Raw genomic sequence first — 19,931 nt, forward strand, 5'->3', positions numbered from 1 at the left:
CATCACTGCTGTTTGACTTTTTATGGACTTCTTAATGACCTTTTGCAGGATGTGGTAGATGACACAGTCTTACATACAGAAGTCTGCAAACGAGTGCCATATCCCAGGCTGTCACTCTGGCTCCAAAAGGCCCTGGCGGCAGATCCCTGATCTTGAGCTACTACTGTAGCAAGAAAGTGTAGTCTCTTCACTAGCAATGAAAAGAATGGAAAAAGTACACAGTAAAAAACAAGGCTGTAACCCAACAGCTTTTTTTTTTTTTTTCTTTTTCTGTTTGGCAGGTTGTCACACATGGCAGACACCCCATGCTCTCTGCCCTCCCGTAGGCTCAGCTCCTTGGGACCCTTATTCAGTGCAGCTGCCATCATGGTAGCCTGATGGGGGTCAGCAGAGATTACTTTTGTGATTACTTTTTATTCCAAGGGCCATCCAAAGTCTGAAGTAAAATATTTTCCTACTTAGCTTTATAGTAATTTGGGAGTCTTCCAAGATGAAAGCTCTGCTGAACCCTCAGTTCACTTTCTCCTTCATGTCTATCCTTGGGACAAGCAAGTCCGTGTAATTATCTGTACAGGTAAAGACTTACCTTACAGGCTTTAGATATTTTCTGGTTTTTGTATTCCCAAATTAAGTTATGCAAAGAGAAGGCCCCACTCAAGCCATTTTGTTTGGAAACTTTGTTTTTCCAAGACACTGAGTTGCTATTCTATTATAGCCTCTTCCTGCTGTGTTTTGGGGGATTGGCCAGGCTTTCTGTGTTAAAATGGATGGTCTCCATGATCACTTTTGAACTCAATCATGACTGTATTGCTTTGCATGGTCCAAACTTGTCTCTTTTTGCTTAGCCTTGATGTTCTCCCTACCATCCACTACATCATACAGGTACCTTTGTCTTTCTAATAACAGAGTTATATCTTACACGCCAGCCTTGTTTTGTGTGTCTGTTCACTACTCTCTTGTGTCAACTTTCTCTGGAAAATGCCATTCTGGAATGCTAAAATTTGTAGCTACGGTGTGTCCCTGAGAGCAGCCTGCACCTCGAGCTGGTGTGCTCTGCTAATAAAGGGCTGGAGATGAAGGCAAGGAGATGGGATCCCGTTTGGAGACGGGAGCGCTGTTTATTGTCGGTGCATGCATTGTGGGTACAGCCTGGAATGTGTTCCAGGGACCAGAGCCAAAATGGGGCCAAGGATCCAAGATTATATACCAGATAAAAGGGGTGGTCCTGAGCGTCAGGGTTCAATAGGAATGGGAAAAAGTGGTGCAGAGAGGTGACCAGGAACCAGGGGGACTAAGAGGATCGCAGGGCTGTGGTACTGTGGCAAAAATAACCCAGTGGGGTCCAAGGGAGGGAAGAACATTCTGGGAGGTATGCATGTATGGTGGAAGAGGTTAGACAGAGTGACATAAACTTAACAAACCAATGGAACAGCGAAACCCAAGGAATATTAACATGTGGTTGCAAAGGCCCTGTGGGAGGGAGCTTTTCCTCACCATGACCTAAAAGGGTATCTTTCCCCATTTGCCTCGGTCCCTTCAGGGTTGAGGCATAGCTACCTTGGGGATAAGCCCCTAGGCCTCCACAAGTATTAAGTGAGCAAACATTATGGTGACATTTTCTGTACAGAATTGGCAAAACCACCAAGTTTCATGAATGCACAAAATTAACTTCTTAGCTGTGGCCTGTGACTCCAACACTTGACAACCATTTTTTTCAGTCTTCTTCTGACGACTAGAGAAGTTCAGCTGAAAGTACTTGGGCATGGGGAATGTGTGCACTACTGGTGTTGGTGAAATGTCCCTGCTTGGAAGGGGTGGTGGTGTTGCTCATTGAATCCCTGTCCTCCCACCATGATTATGGCCTACAGGCACTCTGGCCTGAAGAAGTTGACTAATCTGTGAGCATCAAATCCTCTTCTATAAAGCGAGGATTATAATCCTCCTTTCTTGATCTTGTCTCTTTGAACTGTGAGCACCTTCTGTGGATACTTTCCCTTGAGATGTGACTGGAGATCGTTCAGTGCAATAGGGGTGTTTTCTTGGTAGTGCTAGAATTCTACTTAAAAATTCAGATTGCAGGAGATGGATAGTACTGTTAGTCATTATAATGAAGAGGAAACATGATTTTTGCTGCATGGCAGCAGAGGGGCAGGTTGAGACATAGATATCTGAGTGCATACTTTTGACAACAGGACTTGCACAGCAGCCAGGTGACAACAGACATGTTGTTTATTTGATAGAGAGGCTGTGAACTTAACTCTTGACTCAAAAAGAAAACTTGCTTCCCAAATGAAGACATATAGAGGGTTTTAATGGCAGTTGCAAGACGTGTGGCTGGGTATGCCACTATGTGTGAGCTTATAAAGACACAGGGTGTATATCTGGTGAGGGTATCTGTGAATGCCACCACTGTCTAAGAGTAAAAGAATTCTTCACCCTGAAAATAAAGTCAGAAGAAAAAAGTGTCTAAAGGGAAAGGCTCTACCATCTCCAAGGCAGTCGGATGTGATGTCTGGCCGGTGAGGGAAGATCTGTTCAGGTGCCCAGATAGCTTTTAGCTTGACCTTGCCCAACATTTCTGTCTAGAAGTTGCCCTCACTCAAGATGAGATTTTTAAATTATGTTAAAAATTACTCATACTAAAGAGTTACAGGGAAGGAAGAAGTACTGGAAAACATACTAAAATGTGTGTCTGAACCAGTTTCCATTTGGTGCTCCTGTTATGGCAATCATCTGGATGCCAAGACTGGCGTAGTACCAGGGGCATCGTGTGGAAGGCAGCGAGCAGGAATCAGTGTGCAGAGGCCCTTGCTGCTTGAATCCTGTGATGTTCTGATCTGAGCTCGTACAGCGAGTACCCACAGTGGTGTTATCTGCAGAAGTGCAAAGTCGAGGCAACAACAGCAGCAGGAGTGTTACACCACATGACTGGTTTCTGTGGTGATGTCTTTCAGACTGGCTGTGGCACGAGTGAGATGTATGTAAGGACAGAGCAGATTTGTGCTTTGCTTTGGAGTTACTTTTTTTCGATATCTTGTCATGGTTTTCAGTGAGGAGCAGATGTACAGGTATCCTGCTTAAAAGAGTTTAACTGCTGGTAGCCTAAAAAACCCGCCAAAATCTCAATTTATGTGTTTTAAAGATGAGGTGACTTCATTAAAGATTGTAGGGTCTTGCAGTTTTACTCCGAAGAAAACACTGCTAGCTCCACAGTTCAGTTGGCAGGAGTCTGTGTCAGAGTGTGGAGCTTTAGTCATATGCACAAGTCTTCTTATGGTACTAAAAATCATTCAGTTTTTTTCTAAAGTCACGAACAAGGAGCTAAAATTGTCTCACTCAAATGCATATTTTTGAATTTCAGAATTAAATGTAATAAAGGAGATTTTTATTTTTATTCTCTTTTGATGAGACACGCAATGAGAGAGTGAGGATGCTGCGTTAGAGTATCTTTTGATTTGCTATTTGCTGTGTGTCAAACATTTATGTTTCAAAGAAACGTTTGTACCTATACTGAACGTTTGGCAAATCCAACAGCTCATTAGATGTTAACAATAGCAACACTGCTAAATACAAAGGATTCCTAGGCAAAGTACCCCTCAGGCTATATCTCTGAGAGAAAAAGTGGCAAATAGAATCAGAAACTAATTAAATAGTCAGCTAAAGCGAGCATAACTTAAAAAAGCTCTAAAACTACCAAAAATGGAAACATATTACAGTTATCTGCATTCACAGTGCAGAACAAGTTTGGTAGTATTTAAGATAATTCTCTAGTGCCTGCTATTTTTAGTCCAAGGGTAAGCTTCTGTAAGAGCCTTTCAGTGTTGCATCCCTTTAACCTGGCCTAACAAGCTAAGCCAGTAAGCTGTCTGATTTCCGTCTTACAGGAGGCAAAGAGATAGCTGAAACAAACCATTTGTGGTGCAAATGCTCAGCCTATCTGGTCTTAAGAGCTTTCTTTGTATGGATTTTTTTTTTTTTCCCAAATGTCTCAGTATTAAGCTTGCTTGTCAGAGACTAAATTGTCAGGCTTTGGTGTTTGGAAATGGTAGAAGTGCAGGCATGGAAGGAAGATTTTATAGACTCAGCCTAATGGAAGTAAACGTTTCCGCATTGCCGATGGTGAAACCTGATCAGGGCAGTTCCAGCTATTGCTATTGATGCGTCTGAGGAAAAAGCAGTGTATTTGGTTTTTCTCAGGGAAGGAAGGGCAGACCTAAAGGGCCTGATTTCCTTCTCACTTACACTTAATCTGTCCTTGTTTAACTTCATCGGCTTTGCCAGGTGATGCTCGGTTTGTGCTGCTCTAATCCGAGGGAAGCCAAGCTGGAGCTGGCGTTGTGCTCCCTGTGCTGCCAGCCCTCGGATTTACGGCACCTTTGCCGTCAAAATGGGGCACGACCAGATGCAGCTGTAAAACACTGTGGTGCTCATTGCACCCTGGTGGTTTGGTGCTTCAGGTGGATAAGACTTTGCAATATTGCTCACTTCCAGGTAGCTAGCTTTTTTTCACTTGAAATACTCTGTGGTGGGGTATCCTTTCCCTTACTACCTCATGTGTTGGATCAAGTGCAACCGTGTTTACTTTCTTGTCTCCCTGATTTCTCCTCCTCTCTCCCCAACTTTCCCCTCCTTACTCCAGTAGTGTGCGTAATCGTCATGTAAGTTTACAAAACAGGATTTTATTGCTTCCTAAACATGAGTAGTCCCACCCACTCCTCTCAGCCAGCTGAGCAAGGCTTGGACACTCTCATCTGAGGCTCTTCCCAATCTATAACTCCCTTCTCTTTCTTCCCCCTCAATTTGGGTGCCGAAAGAGCCGGGAAGAATATCTCAGTACCAAGTGAGGCTATCTTAGCCAGGAAAATGTAGTCAGTGTTCAACCCAGGGTCCTGTCTCTGGTTTAGTATTCAAATGGTTTCAATTTTCTTACTGTTCTTGGGGTTAGGCATATCCTGTGGGGTTATGGCTGTGCATCTAGCAACTACGCAGGCTCAGATTATAACTTGTGTTAACTTCAGCAGGGATAACGTTTAAACTGAAGATGCACTTGACATGAACAACTAATGTCAGTGTATTTCCAGCAGGGAATGCAAGCACAGTGTCTGCTACATTGTAGGCACGATGAGCCCAAGCCACTTTCAAACTCAGTGTCTTAGTCATAGCAGTGAAGTGCTCATCTGCAAAACTAACTTGGTAAGGAGGAAGAATCAGCCCTTGCTGGCCTGTGGCTGGCCTGCCGTTAGTCCTGGGACAGGGTGGTACAGACACACTGTGTAGGAGCTGCTGTTCTCATCTTAAGCATCAACATACACAAAGAGCAGAGGGTCAGGTCCCTAGCCAATGTAAATCCGCATAGCTTTGCTAAAACCTGTGGAGGGGCCCGAATTTACTGCAGCTGAACAGCTGGGTCTGAGTTCTTTTTATTTTGGTTACCAGCAGGATTAAATAGAAGTACCCCAAATTATTTATTGTGGGTGCTGTGGCAGCATCTCAAAGCCCAATGGTAAAACAGGACAAGGTTGTGAAAGGGGTTGTGTGAACACATAACAAAAAGACAGTCTCTGTCTAAAGGAACTTATGGCCTAATTAATAATGTTATTTAGTGCATTGGTGAGTACATCTGGACTTGACTGCCTGTTCTGTGTCAGCTTTTAAGAGGATAAAAAAATTGTTTGATAGTTTGATTTTTGCCATTTCTGGTGAAAAAGGATCTGGTTATTATGAGTGCCTCACTAAAAAAAATGCAGTCTTTTACATCCCACAGATGGAGGGCTCAGTATCAGGAACATGCAAACTTTTAAAAGACTAGCAGAGAAAGAGCAATAAATTCAGTCTTGACTAAGGAGTAAATAGAGGAGAGGCAACTGCAGTGAGAATAGTAGTGTGCATTACAGTATACATGCATTGTGTAACTCTGCCAGACTTGTTGAGGGGAAATGGACATGGACATTTGCAAACTAGTAAATTAGTTTTACATTTTATTTTCAACCCCATTTTATTAATATTATCTGTGAAGACTAGTGGATTCCAGGAAACTTAGAAACAAGCCAACAGCAGGCAAGCCTAGAGGAGATTGCAACAGATAGTTCTTCTGTGATTTTTTTAAAATGTTTTCTGTTTTAAAGTCACCATCTCTACTTTACAATTCTATTTGCATGCACAAAATTGTATTAAAAGAACAATAAAGTCTTAGCACTGAATGAAAAATCAAGGTGATACGTAATTGAGAATTTTATCAGACATATTCATAGCTAAGTGTTTAACCAGTGGAAAATTCAGATGCATCTCCTTGTCCTGAAGAGTTTTTTTGGTGGTTGTCGGGGTTTACCAGGTTGCACTGTTCAATCCCTGCCTTTTGAGGTGAGGACTTATTTGCTTGCTGGGAGGGGCTTTTTCATTTTATTTTAATTCCCCTGTGATCTCTGCTGTTAAACTCTGTACTGGCTAGGACATTCCTTCCTCTGGGATCTCCACATTCTGATTTAGTGCTTTATTATATGGAAGCCTTTATTGCTTTCAGCCTAGGACACTCATAGTACAGGTACCTGAGCTTTATTTTGTCTATCTAAACCACCTCTCTAAATGTGTTACTCAACACGCCTGCTAGTACATACAAACAAGGAGGACACTGAAGGATGTTGCTGTGTCACCTAAAAATAATGTACAGGTACACAGATAAAATATACAGAGGAAATGCATCTTTAGGCTTGTAAGCAAGTTTTTGTGGTGTATCTTAGTAAACTCTTTTAACCGACTCAAACCAGTTAGCTGCCATCCAGTTAAATTACAATAAAGAATGATGGGAAGTCCAGATGTATTAATGACGTACTGATCCACTCATGCTTCAGCTGTAAAGAAAACCAGTGCTTTTCTTCCTGTGAGACATGACTTGTGTTTGTAATACCTGTTCAATGGGCATGTGTTAGGCTTGATGAAGCTGAACACGCTGAGAAATTAAAGCATCATAAAAAGCATTTAATGAAGTTGATACTTTACAAATGCTAATTTCCTGGTCAAATTAAATTCCAATTTTCTACCAGTAAAAGCACCATATAGAAGTATCTTATTTTGTAGCTTAAAAAGGAATTTTAGAGTGTGTGTTTCATTTGTACAAAAACAGTCTCCCCGTAAATTAATAAAATTTAAAAATCTATGTAGACTCTTCTCTGCTATATTGTGTATAATTTTACCTTTAAGTTTGTATTTCTTTAGAGTTGTAAATCTCAAGATAGAAGTAGTGATGATTATAGACATCCTGACATATTCAATATAATTAAAACTAAAGGAAATGCAACACTAAAAGAGAGAATGAACAAAAGCAACAAGATAATGCTTCTTGTTGGCAGAGGAAGAGTCCATACTGCCACTGAAGTCCAGTTTTTAGATATATTTGTCATGATAAAGAGGACAAACAAGTTTTTACATCAATTACACGTGTGAAATCATCACTGCAAAATATATGTAGCTTTTTTTCCTCCAGGATAGGCTATGCAGCCTTAGAAAGGTATATGAATGTTGAAAAATCTTATGTCATTGCATAGAGAGATTAGTGTGGGCATGGACCATAAATCAAGTAAATAAATAAATCTGAGCAAGCAGTGCTTGACTGTTTGGACTGAAATACTGCTGACACTGTCGTTGAAGGCTCTGCAACAGGAGAGTCCCAAATGTCTTCCTACCTTATGCTGTACTCTGCCTTCTCCTTTGCCTTTCTTTCTACAGTACCCACTCCCTATAAGAGCTTGTCCAGGTGGGGGCCCCAGGCTCTTTAACCCTCTACCTTCCTGCATATTATTTAGGTGCATAATAATAATTAAAAATCCCTGTCTGAGTTGTTGCTCAGGACCTTATCACATGCATGAGCGACTGTCTGTGTTTAGGAAAGGGAGATGGGTAGGAGGAGCCATTTTCTGCTCTAAGTGGTAAAGCTTCTGGGTGGTGAGCTCAGAGGCAGCCTGCCTACCTTCCTGCACCCTGGGCACTGAGCTGCTCGTGCAGGTCAGACTACCTGGCCTCCATCCTCTTCCCCAGCTCACTCACTCCTCTGCTCACCTGGGCTTCCCCAGCAGCTCTGGCAGACAGGAAACTTCACCTCAACCCCAGCTTCTCTGGCTTCACTCTTGCACAGTGAAGAAAAAAATCACAGCCTTTCTTTTTATTGCGGCTCTTCATCAGGTGCTTTCTTTCCTTTCCACTTCCGCACTTTTCCCTGCTCTTGGTTTTACCCACAAGAAACACAGAGGGAGTCTTGTGCTTCATTGTGGAGCTCAGCCCAAACCTAGCCCATTGTGGGCTGGACAAGACATGCCAGATCTTTTCCTGCTGCAGTTCCCCACCCTTGAAGACCAGGGGCCTTCGCTAGCGCTGGACAAGGACAATAGTAAGTCCACCGTGTGCCTCAGTGTTACAGACATGTGGTTCCTTTACACTGTCAGGTCCTGTAGAAGTTAAAAAGTCCTCCTGGTGAGCTAACCCATTAAGAAACATGGGTAGAGCGTTTATTTAGTAATCAACAATTTAGTCCGTATAGTCAGCAAATGTTGAAGCCTGAACTGATGATGATTTGTTTTCAAGTGTTTTCTCAATATTGTGCTCAGGATCAAGTATAAATTGAATAGAGTGACCTTTTGATACTGAGTCAAATTGACTGCATTTGCAGATTCTGTGGTTTCACTTACTATAAATTTTTGATATTTGGTCTACCACTGGTGAAATGAATCCAGCACCATATCTTATCATTGGTCCCCTTAATACAGTCAATAGCACAATAGCTTGCTTGCAGATTGTTTTTTTTTTGTTTTATCTTCTTTCCAGAATCAAAGATTACTGTGATAGAGGGGAAAGATGCAGTTTACACAAATCAAATTGCAATGGCTTGCAAAATGTGGATGAATTTTGGTCAAAAGATGTAAAGCATGGGTTGCTAGCTAGATCCTTAAGTTTGTGAGATGAGTAAGTCTATTAGTAACTCTTCAGTTTTTTATACCTAATTTCCAGGCTGTAATAGAAACTTCTGAACTGCACAACTCCTTAGAAGTATTAAGAAAAGTGACTTTGTGGTAGAAGAATATTCAGTAGGCTTTTTTAAACCAACGTGTTTAGCTTAGAGCAGAAAGGTTAGATCTTTCACTTGGAAAAGTAGTCCACCTCACAGGAACTATGGCAGCATTACTTCCAGTGATCCAAGGGCATAATCTTAAAGAAAAGCCTATTTGCAGGTGGTCTGTGCTGTGGTTTTGAGTTGTTATGCTTTAATACCAAGTACTAGACAGAAGTTTTTCAGTGTCAAGAGAGCATCTTGCAGAGAGAAAGCAATCTGAGTTCAGTTACCAAGATTACACATAAGAACTTTCTGAGAAATATGCAACATGTTGATAATGATGATGAAAATTATTTTATGTTATGTTATTTTAATGTTGTTATCCCCTGAAGAGGGGAGGGGGATTCCAGTGCTCCTATCTCCTTTAGCCTGTGGACATTTAGCAGGTGCTTCCAGTGGTGCCATAATGTTCCTGGGAGTGATGCTGGGGGGTTGTGCCCCTCTGGGACCTAGCTCTGGAAATTAGGTGTTGCAGTACCTGCATTGTGTAGAATCACAATATTTATTTAACATCATTTTTGGGGGAGAACATTTTGGGATGTTGAGCACATTGCTTCAGGTCTGTATCTGGAGAAATCCAACTGGAGTGAAGCTTTTACATAAATATGGTCAAATGGCTGGTTCTACAATTGAGATACATCCACATTCCATATGAAGGGCAGTGGGCTGCTGAAATCAGAAGGCAGGCTGTGGATTCAAGTGGTCTTTGCCTGCAAGTGCATGTGAGGAGTGTGAATATAGCTGTCTCCTTCAAGAAAAGAAAATATCTTGTTTCCTTTCCATACCCTAAAGGCATTTGCACAGGGGTGGTGATAATTAATCCCCATATTTCTATTACATATAAAGAAATCTGGCTGTAATTTTCTCCTAGTGGGACTCCATTTTGTTTTTAAAGATAATTGATAGCTCTGGACTTAAGCATTTCAATTATGGGAGTGTCTCTTGGGGACCAGACTAACAGACCTTGGAAAGATGTTCTAATGCAAATGCATCATGTGAATTTATACTGTAAGACAATGCAAGATGCCTAAGGATTTGCAAAGCAGTTGAACGGTAAAAGAAAAGCTGAGAAACTTCTTCAAATATATAAGGGCATGGGACTGATTGTGAGCAGGTAAGGTGGAACAGGTGGTTGACCACTTGGACCACTAATTAATCCTTGGTCCTGGGTACAGCCAGCTCTGAGTTGAGGAGGAGGAGGTGCTTGCCTTGGAGAGTGCGTGGGAAATGCAGCAAAATCAACATGACAACTCTGTCTATGCTGTGCCATGGCAGGTTGGCTCCTTCTGTACCAGAAGAGGGAAAACTTGGGCTGCTGTTCATCCCTTTCATCGTCCTTGACTTAAGTTCTCATTTTTTTCTGTCAGGAGTGGGAATACCAACCAGCCTGGAGTGGGAATACCAACCAGCCTGCATCCTAATCCCTGTACACCACCTACCCTCCCTGTAGTTCTGTCCAGCCTGTGGCTTCTTATCCTCCTGTGGCAAACCTTGGTTTGTGGGGCCAGGGCTGAGATACCATCTGCCCCTACTCCTGCTTGTTTGTTGACAGGAGGTGCTCAGGGCCTAAGTGGTGTTAATGAGCTTTTCAGCACCTCTGCATCCTTACGTGCAAAAAGGGGTGAATCTGTACCTCTCATTTCTTAAGGAAAAGACAGTCTTAAGGACATCCTTGCTCCAAAATCTGTCATTAAGGAATTAAGTCCTATTGGAAATCCCTGATGTGCTCACAAGTCAATTTTATTTGTTTGAAAGTAGTGCTGTAATGTATTAGTATTTTTAGATCACTCAGATATCTTCAGCTGGAGGAAAATCTTTTATTTTCTTTGTTAATTGTGCTATGAATAGATCTTAGGCTGATGAGGGAGAAATGAGTCGGTATGTTGAAATGGTGATCCCTTGTGAGTTCTGGTGTACACCTGGTTCCTCTGAATTGCTTACCAAGCTGGGCTGCTGGAGTGGTGACAGCTTCTACCAGCTGTGGATCTGTCCCAAGGTTTCCTGGGCTTTTTTCAAAGATGTGGTGAGCTGCCACTGCTCCCAGCTCCTTGGGGTTGTGGATTAATAATGCAGTTCAGACCCTGATCTTTTAGTATAAATTGCAATGGGCCCATGCACTACTTAATGTCTGAAATGCCAAGAAACTTCAGAGCATCATCATTCATTTGCTGATTTCACTGCCTGAGATACAGTCAGAAAAAGTTATGCAGGTACTAATCACAATTGAAAGGGAGAGGAGAAGTCACCCAAAGAAAGGGAAGATGTTGGAGATACTACTAATATTTTGAAGAGAATTTCTAAAAGATGGGCTTGACCCTATTCTGGAATGGATCAGCATACCTGTGCTGATGAGAAGAGCTACAGGATAATCCTGAATCAGGACATCTGCACACTGGCTTCAGGGTTTTCAAGGAGGGATCATGTAAACACAGATGGATAGATTGGAAGGGACCACAGTGGGTCAGCTGGATCAACCTCCCTGCTCAAGCAGGGCCATCCTAGAGCACGTGGCACAGGACTGCATCCAGACAGTTCTTGAGTATCTCCAGTGACAGAGACTACGCAGCCTCTCTGGCCAACCTGTTCCAGTACTCTTGTCATTCACAGAGTAAAGAAGTTCTTTCTCACGTTCAAGTAGAACTTTGGATCAGTTTCTGCCCATTGCCTCTTGTCCTGTTGCTTGGCACCGCTCAGCAGAGCCAGGTTCCATCATCCTCCCTTCAGATACTGACAGACATTGATGAGCTCCCCTCTCAGCTTCCCTCTCAGCCTCCCCTGTCATCTTGAGGCCCAGCTCCTTCAGCCTGTCCTTGAGATGCTCCAGTCCCTTTGTCACCCTCCTCAGGACCTGTTCCAGGAGCTCCATGTCTCTCTTGTCTCTCCATGTTTTAGTACTGGGGACCCCAGAACTGGACGCAGCACTCCAGATGAGCTTCACCAGGGCTGAGCAGAGGGTCAGGATCACCTCCATCAATCTGCTGTCAATGTTCTCCCTAATGCACCTCAGGGTACCATTGACCCTCTGGCCACAAGGGCACTGCTGGCTCATGGACACTTGGTGTCCATCAGGTCCTTCTTTGCAGAGTTGGGCTTTCCAGCAGTCTGGCCCCAAGCCTGTGGTGGTCCCTGGGGTTATTCTTCCCCAGGTGCAGGATCCTGCATTTGCCTTTGTGGAATTTCAGATTGTCCCCTTCTGCCCATCTCTCCAACCTGTCCAGGTCCTTCTGAAGGGCTGCACAGCCCTCAGGGAGATCAGCCCAAAGCTTCTCCCAGCTTTGTGTCATCCATGAATTTGCTGAGGAGGCATCTGGACTTTCATCCAAGTAATTGATGAAAAGGTTAAACAATACTGGGCCCGGTATTGAGCCTTGGGGTACGCCACTCATGACAGGCCTCCAACTAGACCCCATGCCACTGATTATGACCCTCTGGAATCTGTTGTTCAGCTAGTTCTCAATCCACCTCGTTGTCCACTCATCCAACCCACACTTCCTGAGTTTGCCTATGAGGATGTTGTGAGACACAGTGTCAAAAGCCTTGCTGAAGTCGAGGCAGACAAATTCACTGCTCTCCCCTCATCCGTCCAGGTAGTTGTTTCATCATAGAAGGCAATCAGGTTGGTCAAGCATGATTTATCTTTAGTGAAACCATGCCTACCTCTGATCACCTTTGTGTCATCCGTGTGGATATAGATGGCCTCCAGAATGAGGTGCTCCATTTCAGGGATCGAGGCCAGACTGACTGACCAGTCATTCCATGAGTGGGCCAATACTGGGTCCAGTATTGAACCTTGTGGGACACCACTCATGACACCACTTGCCATTCCTTGCCATTTTTGAAGACTGGGGTGACATTTGCTTTCTTGCAGTCCTCAGATACCTCTCCTGATCTCCATGACCTTTCGAAGATGACCATGAAGCAGCCTCTCTATGGTGTCTGCCAGCTCTCTCCAGCATTCATAGATGCATCTGTCAGGGCCCGTGGACTTGTGGATTTAAAGTTTTCCTAGGTTTTCTCTAACTCAGTCTGATGGTAATGTCAGATTTTAAAATGTTGCATTTTTTTTTTAAGGGAAGAAAATTTAAGGATAAATTACAGCATTGTTCCCTATATGCACCCTAAAGGGCTGCCTGTGAATGACAGCATGGACAAGCCTCTGTTACAGCTCAGTCTTTGGCCTCTGTGGCCTCTGTAGATTGCTGACAAATAACAGGTATTACAGACATAAAATGCTAAGCTCAGCTCCATCAATAGTCAGAATAAGCAAAAGAGAAGGAATCATCAGGGGTAGAGGATTTAAATACCTTTGTGTGGGTAAATTATCAACTCATTTCACTGGCCAGAGAGAGAATATCTCCGGAGACATTTTACTGAAGGCAGAAATGCAATTAGATTGCTACACAACTATTACAGTGTTTTCAGTCAGAGAATTATTTTTAGTGCTGTAGAAATATTAAAGTATTAGAGCAAAGCAGGTAAAAGCAGAGAAGAGCACAGTTAGAAACTTTCCATGGTCTTTGGACTCCTAGATTACTCAATGCTGGAGGATTGGTTGATGTTCTGGCAGTTTACCTCTGTTGCATTCACCCATAGTGACACAATTGCCAAATTTTATTTCCTTTCAGAGCTAATGGCATTCTGGATATGCTGTAAATTTCTGTTGTCAGAAACACCGAAGCATGTGCATTCATTGGCATATTTATGTTCCATGCCACCTTCATCTAGGTGAAAATTCACAGGGATCAAAACATCTCTGGCACCTATGTCTTTGTGCTAACAGCAGTGTGATTTAGAAATGATGCATAACTACTTCTGCATTAAAAAGGCAAGTTAGCAACATGCAGTCATTATGAATTCTTTTAATAAAAGTTTAATAATTGCATATATTTGCCATGCAGCTTTGCATTTGAGATTATCCTCTGGTCCTTTTTCTTACACACTGTAGTTCATTTCGGTAGTCTAGATACCTAGGATCTGCTTCTAAAAAGAGAAGCAAATCCTTCTTAAAAGATCCTGCTTGAAGTTAAGGACATGGTGGAGTCAGTTCCAGAGAGCACACGATGCATCCTCTGGCCTGAGCAGAGGTGGAAGGGGCTCAGCTCCTCCTGTTCCACCGAGCCTGTGTGAGGAGCAGGTTGGATGCCAGTCTGAAATGTGAACTTCTGCAGTGACAGTGCTGAAACCGTGAAAGAGCCTGCATTTGGCCGTGGCGTTGCTTCTCCACAGTGCTGTCAACACCAAGGCTCAGGCTGCAATAGCAAAGGAGAAGGCTGCTGCTTCAGTGATTATTGCTCAGACGTTGATGTACCCAGCCATCTCTCCCTCTGCATCACTTCTCAGCACCCTTTCTACTGTATCTAATAATTGTGGTTTTTTACAAACAGTAATTTAGGACAATTAGGAGCAATAGCATAGTTAAACCTTTAAAAGGTTATCTAGCAATGTCATTTTCTTGACTAATGTGTTCCTGCTGCCATGTCGTTTGTGAATAGACATGTGTTAGCCAGCTAGTGTGCTTCATCTGTGGTGACTTTGATTTATTTGCTCTGTAAATTGGGACTGAAGCAATAATGGAAAGTGACATTAATTGTTTAACAGAGTCCTCTTTGTCACATCCTCTGCTTTCTCTGGGGTGTTTGAATGTTGAAACTTGCACAAAACTAATTGAAATTGCCGTGATGAGGACCGGTGTCCGCTCAACTTTCTTTTCTTGAATGTCAGCGCACTTGAATGTCTGTTTAAAGCATGAGGGTTGAGCAGCTAACAGCAAATATCAGGTTTTTTTCTGGCACGGTATTATTAAAGAAAGCATTCCCTGTTAGAAATAGCAACACTTCCAGCTTTGTTGTCAGCTTTAAAAGCTGCAAGGCTCAGCAGTGTGCTCCACCAGCTGGACTTGCTGAAAAAGTTCCTGGTGTGGGGCTAGGGGTCAGGTAGCCAAACCAGCTCATGGACACCCTTAGGCTCAAGGGCTGGCTCTCATTCATCCCAGCACCTGTGAGGGACTTGAAATGCCATTGGGAAAAACCACTGGTACACTTTTTCTTGACCAGTAATGCCTATTCTTACTATTCTAGAAGTGACACCGTAATTTTCCTCTTTCCTCTCAGAAAGTGGCTGTGAAAAGCTGCATTCAGAGTGTGGTTTTATTTGGCTCCCTTCTGCCTTTTCCATCCTCTACACATGGAATTATCACAGCTGTCTGCATATGTTTGCTTAGTATAGTGGAAATCACCTGATGCAGAAATTTGGGTAGTTTTTCTCAGTGGCCAAGTGTCTTTTGGCCTTTTAAATAAATACTTCTCCTTAGCATTAGCTTGCCTGAGTATTTATTTGTTTCTTGGAGATGATGTGGTAAGCACCAGAACAGTTTGTGCTCTGCCTTAGCTTTCTAGCTCAAAGACAGCTTTTATGTTAGAAGCCGTGAGGTGTGATTTGGCAGAGAAGTCTAGCAGGAGCAATTATCTGCTTGGTTTATGATCATCTCTGTTCAGAGTCTGCTAGATAAAAGTATTACTGAAAAAAGTCATGCTAAGGGGATACCCAGATTCACTTGATTATTTTTTTTGGAAGTGTAACTTGGCAATGTTTTGCTGTTGCCTTTTTAACTTCTTCTTTTTTTTTTTTTTCCTTGTTTGTTTGTCTTGCTGGTATTATTTGTCTTGCTAGTTCACTTTCATACTTTGAGATTTTAACTTAGCTGAATTTTTTTCACAGTGGGAATGTAGAACATGATGAGCTACTCTGAAGCTGGTGGAAAAACTCCCGATTTGATATCACTTGAATCAGTGAAAGGCTTTTCATTTACTTCAATAGCACTAGGATCAGCCTAGGAGTCCCAGATAATTGATCTGTCAAGATGAATTTCCAATCTTTCTGAAAAATAAATATAATGATTTTTACACAGTTCTATTTCTCAGTTCTAACTCTCAGCACTCAAAAAATCTGTATCTTAATATACAGTAGGGATATATTTCATTAAAAAATCAGAAGGCACTTAAATTTACTCAATTTGATAAAAAAGAACTCTTGTTGCTGAAATAAGATATAAATTAACATTACAGCCACATCTGATTAGAAATTAATCTACTTTTTATAATTGCTGTCAGAATTTGATAAATGCATACAATAGCGCATTGAGCACTCAAATGACATAACTCAGAAGGACAACTTCAAAGGCAACCTGCCTAATAAATTTCTTTAAAAGAAACCCAAACAACCTGTCATTTACCGTATGAGTGCTGCTGGCTATTCTTACACCAGAATACTCAGGAATGAGAAGCTGTTTGTTCGGTTTTGGAGCAAGGATTTTGCAGAAGTGTGGAAGAGAAAAACCCTTTCTTCCTTACACTGGACCATATATGGGAATAAGGTTTTTTTTTATTTTATTGGTGATTCCTTTTGCCGTCCTGATTAGCTGTCTGATTCCTGTAATTTTGTCAGGTCAATTAGCTGATGTTCAGCGTTGAAGAGCAAAGGAAAGAGACAGCCTGGGCTGACACCATCATTAGGTGTGTCAGCATTTTAAGCTCATCCTGTAATACAATCCCTGCGTGATTACTTACCATTGTTAACACCTGATTTAAAAAAAAGAATTGTGGAAGAAAAGTAAACTAGCAATACACCACGAGTGCGCAAAGAGATTTCTTTTGAACAGAGATGGATCATTTTATTGTACCTAATTACATCGTCTGAGATTCCATTGCAGGTTACTGTTTCAAGGGCCCGTTTAACTACACCTTGTCCGCTTGTTCACATGCAGAGGCATCGCAGTGTTCCTTTTCTCACCCGGTTCCTCTTTTTGTTTTGTCCTCTCGCACAGAAGATAGATGAAGAGAGCGAGGCAAACTTGCTAGCTGTTCTCACTGAAACACTGGACAGCATCCCTGTGGATGAGGATGGATTGCCTTCCTTTGATGCACTGACAGATGGAGATGTGACCAACGAAAATGCCGCTAGCCCCTCCCCGATGCCCGACGGCACCCCTCCAACTCAGGAGGCAGAAGAGCCGTCTCTAGTAAGAACCCTTCCTACTGTTTATCAGGAATTGGATGTGCCTCTGGCTACCCGCTGCATGGGTATGATGTAGTCACAGTAAGGTCTGGACTTTTCATTTAGACTGGAGAGGAAAATCAAGTAAAGAACTAAAAATTAAGCGAGGGGGGGAAACCCCCCCACCAAATTGCCATAGGATGATTAATATGGAAGTCTATTAAAAAGTTGTTGAAAGGGTTGTTTTTGAAATTCTTACGCTAATGGGGCTGACACTTCTGCTTATCATTCTGTTCAGATAAGTTGGGATAATGGTTCTTAACTCATATTTCATTTCTTGGGGCTCTTTTTGTTGAGTATGTTTAGACATCATTGTGGTGATTAGTGAAGAAAGGCCCAGTGAGTCTGTTGGGGTGCCGGGCTGATTTTGTGTCTTTAACATTGATTTGACCAGTAAGCAGCAGTTTAGTGCTAACCAGGGCAAAACTGAACCTTGGATGAGGATGTGAGTGAAACATTATATGCATTTTGCTCAGTAAATCTAGTTTGTGATGTGATTCTGTTTCTGCTGAAAGCCTCTTATCGCTGGCTTCAGTGGAACAGAGCCAGATACCTCAATCTTGACACTGTTTCCATTAGTCTGTTAAAGTTAATGTCTCTGTGTAGATCAGAGGCCTCTTCATGTCAAACAGATCACTGAGGATTTCATTTTGCCATGGATTCAGAAATCCAAGATCCCTGTAATTTCTGCCTGCCCCACAGTATACTTCAGTAAAGGGAGCAGAAATGTGCTGCCAAGCCAGAAGAAAATGGAATCTGTTTACTCTGAGGAATATTACATCCTGCTTTTTGTTTTATTGTAGTTTGCTTGCTGAAATGGGTATAGCTAACTTAAAGTAACTATTCTAAAATGTAGATAAATCATTTTGATTCATATGGATGTATAACTTTACTCTTTTCCTTCCACTTCCCTTTTCCTGATGTGTTTGTAGCTTAAGAAGCTCTTGCTGGCTCCAGCCAACACTCAGCTAAATTACAATGAATGCAGTGGTCTCAGCACACAAAACCATGCAAACACTAATCACAGGATCAGAACAAGCCCTGTGGTTGTTAAGGTACAAACTTAATCTTTATAATAAGGGAAAAAAAGAAAGTGAAACAAGGTCTTTTGTGCTTTTAGCAATCAAGCAAGTGGTAGATCTGAATGTATGTTATTAAGATGCTTACTATCTTGTAACTAATTAAAAAAAAAAGTGAGTTATACACTGGGTTCCAGAAAAATCATCTGAGCTCTTTTATGCTCTGAATATTTCATTTATGCCTTTTCTCTTGGCAGAGTTCAGTTGTAGTCACACCGTCTGTTACTCTTACCTACTTTACTGATACACAGAGTAGGATGGGGTGTGATAAAATTTGCTGATAATCTGATGTTGTTTATGAGTGTTCCAGCGTGTGGGACTGCCATTTTCCCAGCTGTCTGAGCTAAGACGGATGACACTGGATTCTTGGCAAAAGATGTATATTCGACATTGATTGGATGGAGTGGGGGGGCTTAGACATAATTCTGTTAGCAGGCAGTATTAAACAATGTTTGTCTTGCCATTCAGTGTAACTGAAAACAGGCCATTTAGGGGTACTTAAGAGAGTTGTGAATACTGGGCCCAAGCAATCAGCAGCAAATTAAGGTTTAAACCAGCTTATTTTTTTGTTCACAGTAAAGGCGCTGTAGGGTCTTGTTAGTTACATGTTGCTGAGTAGGAACATTGCAATGTAGGAGAAATGAAATAAAAAGCTGCATAAATGTCATTTAGGAATTTTAAATGTAATTTTCTTTCCTTGTTCTGCAAACAGTTATTCACAGCTCATAGATCTAGTACACTTAGACTGAACACTTCATTGAAAATCTCATCTCTTCAGAAAACCTATATCCATTCTGATAAGGTTCAGCTCACTAATTTTAGCTTTATTTTCTTTTATTATTTTCTTTTATTTTATTTTACCCTGTTTTAAGACTGAGAATTCATGGAGCAATAAAGCAAAGAGCATTTGTCAACAGCAAAAGCCTCAAAGACGTCCCTGCTCTGAACTTCTCAAATATCTGACTACGAATGATGATCCTCCTCAGACCAAACCAGCAGAGAACAGGAACATCAGCAAAGAGAAATGCACCTCCAAAAGGAAGCCCCATCTGCAGTCTCAGACAAATCATCTGCAGGGTAGGTGTGGGACTGCAGAATACAGCTTTGGTACCAGCGGTAACGCTGGGAAGCTGAAGTACCATGGTTGGGAATGCCTCAATACTTCTGTTCTTTAGATTAGTATTGGAAATCCAGCATCTCTTCTGTGTAAAGAGAATTTTAAAACAGTATAGTGAAATTAGAATTAGTTAGCTAGATGTAGCTTTTAGACATATTTGATCCTTTTATTTATTGCCCCAAGCCTCAGAAAAGAATCTCAGGAAAAGTTTAATAAATACTACATGGTAATATACCAAGCTAGCTGGAGATACTTATTCACAGAGAACTGTACCACTAAGAAATCATTATTTCAAGCTAAACAAGCTCGGCAGGCCAGTTCATTAGTGAGCTTCTTTCTCTCTTGCTGGAGTAAAACTGAAGGCATTGTTAACCTGCCACATAGCCCTTAAGAGACAATAAATAGTGCTCTCACTGCTACAGAGAAAACAATAAATGTTTAAATTCCTGTTAAAGCTGGAATGCTGGTTTGTAATTTTATTTTGTAAATAGTTAAAAGTTTAGATGCCAGCTTGATCTTTCTCTCTCCTTTTTGGATTCTTTATGGTCAAAACTAAACACTTGTGTTGACTTTTAGGATCCTC

The 19,931-nt window shown here is 41.8% G+C and overlaps 1 protein-coding gene across 2 annotated transcripts in view; it reads left to right on the plus strand.

The window, feature by feature from the left end:
- PPARGC1A (PPARG coactivator 1 alpha) overlaps positions 1 to 19,931 on the plus strand; it is a 366,469-nt gene that overhangs the window by 314,767 nt on the left and 31,771 nt on the right. For both annotated transcript variants that reach the window (XM_066317162.1, XM_066317163.1), the window contains 3 exons: positions 16,923 to 17,117; positions 18,085 to 18,207; positions 19,104 to 19,308. In XM_066317162.1, the coding sequence (XP_066173259.1) occupies positions 16,923 to 17,117; positions 18,085 to 18,207; positions 19,104 to 19,308 (523 nt within the window). The remainder of the gene's footprint in view (positions 1 to 16,922; positions 17,118 to 18,084; positions 18,208 to 19,103; positions 19,309 to 19,931) is intronic.

This window comes from Sylvia atricapilla, chromosome 4 (assembly GCF_009819655.1).
Source record: "Sylvia atricapilla isolate bSylAtr1 chromosome 4, bSylAtr1.pri, whole genome shotgun sequence".
NCBI classification, from domain to species: Eukaryota; Metazoa; Chordata; class Aves; order Passeriformes; family Sylviidae; genus Sylvia; species Sylvia atricapilla.